Source organism: Habropoda laboriosa, unplaced genomic scaffold (assembly GCF_001263275.1).
Source record: "Habropoda laboriosa isolate 0110345459 unplaced genomic scaffold, ASM126327v1 scaffold67, whole genome shotgun sequence".
NCBI lineage: Eukaryota > Metazoa > Arthropoda > Insecta > Hymenoptera > Apidae > Habropoda > Habropoda laboriosa.
Genome location: NW_017100242.1, coordinates 1,826,798 through 1,831,947, shown reverse-complemented (window position 1 = coordinate 1,831,947; position 5,150 = coordinate 1,826,798). Strand labels below are relative to the sequence as shown.

At 30.2% G+C, this 5,150-nt stretch overlaps 1 protein-coding gene across 1 annotated transcript; it reads right to left on the bottom strand.

Annotated features, from left to right (window-relative positions):
* Window positions 1-662: 662 nt before the first annotated feature.
* On the bottom strand, window positions 663-3,360 carry LOC108571903 (sphingosine-1-phosphate lyase). Its single transcript, XM_017934060.1, has 10 exons — window positions 3,239-3,360; window positions 2,975-3,157; window positions 2,685-2,832; window positions 2,390-2,605; window positions 2,110-2,318; window positions 1,802-2,038; window positions 1,527-1,736; window positions 1,202-1,440; window positions 858-1,125; window positions 663-794 (listed from the first exon to the last, which is right to left on the bottom strand). The coding sequence occupies exons 3-10, from the start codon at window positions 2,824-2,826 to the stop codon at window positions 663-665; spliced, it is 1,653 nt and encodes a 550-aa protein (XP_017789549.1). The 5' UTR covers window positions 2,827-2,832; window positions 2,975-3,157; window positions 3,239-3,360.
* Window positions 3,361-5,150: the final 1,790 nt, after the last annotated feature.

The following is a 5,150-nucleotide window of genomic DNA, read 5'->3' as shown; positions in this document are numbered from 1 at the left end:
TTAATACACTATTTAAATACTTCAGTTCAAATAAATTTATTACCGAACATATAAAAATATCTGACAGCAAATTATACATCATCGTTAATATTAATATCATAATTGTATAATTTTTGGTAGAACGTTTTTTTGTTACAATATTTAATATCGGAATGAGCATAGTTAAAATGTATAAATTATATAGCAGATAAATATAATAGCAGATAAAAAATTGTACATACAAATGTCCTAAAAACCTATTACTGGTACTATAGTTGTACATTATCAGTTATATTCATAAAATGTGTAAAAATACTGTTAAAAAAAGTGTCGTCTTGATTAGAATAAAGTTTTGTACTGTAAAACTGTTAACTCAAGCACTTCAAAACGTTATTGTATTGTACAAAATATATGTTAAATATTTTCCCGCATATTTGGCAAACCCTTTCAAAGTTATAATGCAGTACCAAATTTTATATTCTGTATATTACTTCAGCAAGAAAGACATATATTTGAGAAGACGTAACGTTAAAATTTTTCTATTAGTATCATAATAAAAAGTTCACACAGTCTATCTTATTTTTAACACTTTTTATCTCTTTTATTTTTAGTATTTATATGTATATTAATAATTTGAGTTCCACATTTATTTTATATCGAGTAATGTAATGTTACAAATTAGTTTAGTTATGTAGACCATTGCTGATTGTTATTTGATTTGTAGGTATAAAATACATAGAATCTAAGAAACCTTTTGCAAAATCACCAACAATGCTTCTATCTGGAATGCTTTGACTCATTCCATAAATTGCAAACTGAAAAAGGATATTTATTACCTTTTTGCTATATTTATAATTATGCTTGACAATTATATTTACCTTTCCTTCAATAGGAATTTCTGGATTTGTTAAGATTATATTTAATTCAGTTTCAAAGTCATTTAAAAATTGATCTGCCACACCAGGCTGTGTATGGACATATGTAACACAAAGGTGTACACCACAAGGGAATTGAAGTGTGTTTAAATTCCATCCTTTTACATTAAGAGCTTCAGAAAGTTTATAAATATGAAAATCATTTGATCCAAATGCAATAACTGAAGTAGCTGGAGTACCAAAAATAAAAATTCCATCTAATTTTCTTAACCTACAATTAGTTTAAAATATTCAGTTTTTCAGATAAAAAGAAATAATAATATTTAGTAAAAGATCAAAATATTTACTTTTGCTCGATATATTTAGTTGTTTCAATGATTTTCTTTGTTGATTCTAAATATCCATCATAACCAAAATACATCAATGAAGCCCAGCATGATGCTATAATTCCACCAGCTCTTGAACCACTTACAGTTGGAGAACCATAAATACCACCAGGCCAATCAGTTGATATAGTAAACTGATGATGCCTTAGTTTTTTATTTCTATACAAAATAATTGAAGAACCTTTTGGAGCATATGCATACTAAAAAAAAGTAAAACAAAATTACATTTATATTATTACAAAAATTAATATCCTGATATGTACATATAGTTGTATTATTCACATACCTTATGTGTATCAGCTGATATACTTGTAACTCCAGGAAGTCTAAAGTCAAAGTACGGTACATCAAAACCTGCATGTGGCATAAAACAAATTAAAAATCCACCAAGACAAGCATCAACATGGACTGGAATATTGTATTTTACTCCTAGGTCAGAAATTGCTTTAATGTTGTCCATTGTTCCATATGGGAAGTTTGGTGTTGATCCTACTAACTATTATAAATACCATGTTAATAATGCAAATATTAATTTAATTCTATTCTGACATATTTTCTTACCATTATTGTATTACTTGTAATAGCTTTTTCCATACTTTTAATACAAGCAGTATAGCTATGTTGGTTGACAGGTACAATACGTACTTTAATTTTTAAGTACTGAGCAGCTTTGTCAAAAGCAGAATGTGCTGTTACAGGCAATACCATTTCTGGATTTTTGATACCTTTTACTTGTTTTGCATAGTCTCTATATGCTTTACATGCTAACAAAATTGACTCTGTGCCACCACTACTCATCTAAAAAAATCTCATTACATTTAAAATTGCTAAAATTGCTAACTTAATGTTTAAAGATGAAAGTAACTTACAGTACCACAAGTATCATCATCTCCATGGAATAAATTGCAAGCTATTCTAACTACTTCTGCTTCCATTTTGCATATACCAGGAAAAATATCAGGATGTAATGGATTTGTATAAGATGCAATACCATAAATATCTCCCATTAATTGTAAAAGATCAGTATCGATTCTATATATAGCACCAGATACTTTACCATTTTTCCAGTCATAATCACCTAAATAACATTATGTATACATTTTCTTGTTATATAAGCTAATGTTTCTATTAGTGTTTCATTTCTTTTACCTAACTGAACACTCTGTTTTACTAGTTCTAATATTTTACTTGGTTCTAGACCATTTTCTGGAAGTTTCAATACAAAAGGAACATCTTTTATTCTTTGTAATGCTTCTAGTGCAAATGTTTGACTAATCTTATCTAATTCTTGATCAATCTTATTTTGTATAGCAGGTATATAATTCCGTAAATTAAAAAATTGTTTCTTTGCTCTTTCTATAAGACCTAAAAATAAATTACAATCAGTTTAGTTTACAAAATATAAATCTTCATGCTATATGTTTATATTAAAAAAGCACCATACTTTCATCTTGAAAGATAAAATTCCATAACCAAACTGAAGTAAGCACAGATGTACTTGTTATAGTTACTATTTGCCATGGTTCTTTGCCTTGAAAACAACTATTGACAAGTTCCTTTATATTATTCACACCAAAGAAATACATGTTTATCTGAAAAAATTATGTTACTTATAATGTATACTTTTACCTTTTTTATTTCATATAATACAAATTTAATTGTTGAATATAGTACGTACAATAATATAAATATTATTAACATATAGATATTTCTTCACACAAAACAGGTGCTTACGTTTTTTCTCTCTCTAACGTTCACACACTTGTTCCCTCGCTTTCGTTCTATTCTTTTCTCACTCGATACTATAATATAATTTCACTTTCTCATACTACCTTTGTCACTTGTCGTGTTTGTTTTGTTATAGTTAATCCACTTGATTGTACAAATTCTATTATTATCACTATATATTTTTAATTACTGTATTTAGAAACATATCAATTAGTCATATATACGAATATTGCGTATTTTAAGCAAATATTTGAATTCTTGAATACGTACCAAATTCTGAATCATGTTACGTATTAAAATAACATACAGTCGTACACCCTGAGAAGTTCGCGAAGGAATGTAAAACAAGCGTAAATGCTTCGCATAAAAAATCGCAGTACAAAGTAACTCTGAGAAACAATAACTTTAAAGGATAAACTACCACTATGATACAGTATGGTAGCGTACCTCTATCCCAGGCGGAACGATTTCTATGTAGAAGTAGTTACTAACAGATGGCAGCTCCCAAACATTCTTTATATAAATACAAAAAGTATCACATTTCATAATCACGTATTCTGGCAAACGCTTCAGCTTAAAGTAACTAAATATAGCGTTATTTACCGAGTTTAAATTATCTTATCATTGTAATCGTTCCAATTTATCTTTTTTCTTATAAGTTGAACTGTAGAAGAATGTCATTTTGTAAGTAAATCAGTGTTATCGTTTAAATATTGAATGTTTATAAAACATACAGCAAAATATGAATTAATAAATTTACATATTTATCTACGTTATCAACCGGACAGTGTAACTGTATATACATATAAGAGGCACGAAAGCGAGGAATTAAAAATAGTGTTGCCGTGTAGAATTTCGTTCTTTATTTACAAATATCTGATAATCATCAATGTACTCAGTAACAAAATTGCATTGCACATATACAGAATGATCCTTCAGCGCTAAGACGATAAATCAACAATCTCATCATAGGTGAGATAAAACAATACTGGCACGATTTGCACGTTGATACGTGGAATCACGCCTTCAATCAATACAACGTAGTATGTATTCAGTCGCAAGGTTTCACATGTGACATAGCATTTTCATACACAAGCATAATCTCAACGTTATGCCGATAAAAAAAGAACGTGTCAACGTAAAACGTAGGAGCTACTACTTTAACTACATATATGGACCAACGAACATGTAGCATATACATATAAATCTGACTTGTTTTTGTTCTTTTTGGACTAGGCCGAACATTTTGGAACTCAGTCACAATTGCGACGCATGTATACGTAAATTGTAAACGCCTCGGACACCGCTTATGTAAATCTATAATATGCTGAAATAACAATCGCTGTACAATAATAGAATATCGAGCAATTTTTTGACGAGTAATCAGTTCCTGTTAGTTCGATACGCTACTTTCGTGTTTCGTAGATCGCTCCGTTCGATTTACATATGCATAGGCACTCTATTCATCGTCAAATAAGTATTCCGATGATTCAGTGATGATCCAGAAAAGGCTATGTGATAATTTTCTTTTCCTACGTGAATGGATTATCATTTAAAATGGCCGTCGATGATCACAGGTGTCGAACGGTTAATGTTTATAGTACGTGCCATGATATAGAGAGGTCGTAAATTATATCTTCGAACTGCAGGACCGATGGATGTCGCCGTATATGTACTTAGGGCCGTACATTGTATTCCGTTTTCGGTTTCTACAGAATAAAACAATACCGACTTACGACTAACGCTATTTCATTTACAAGTGGAAAATCTGCAAATGTTAATTACTATATGGAATATTTGGAGTTTTTCCTTGTGTCTGAATTAGCCATTAATGTTTTATAAAATTCACTTGAACGGTAAAGCTACATTTCCTAACGGGTTATAAACATTTCTTCCTACGGTCCTGGCCAAAGTTTCAGGCCCTTAACTGCTTATATTTCTGTTAATTCGATTGTTTCGACACCCGAGAAACATGTTTACATTTTGGCTCCTGACCGATTTTACAACCTTGCTACATCGTGGCAGATACTGTAACAGAGCTCCAAGAAACATAAACGGGTATGTGCGACAAACCGGCTTGTCATTGATGTAAAACGTACATAGCTGTATCGCGTGACTCAAGCCCGTCTTGTTCGGCGGATGCAATAAGAACATATATATATATATGTATATATATGTATTA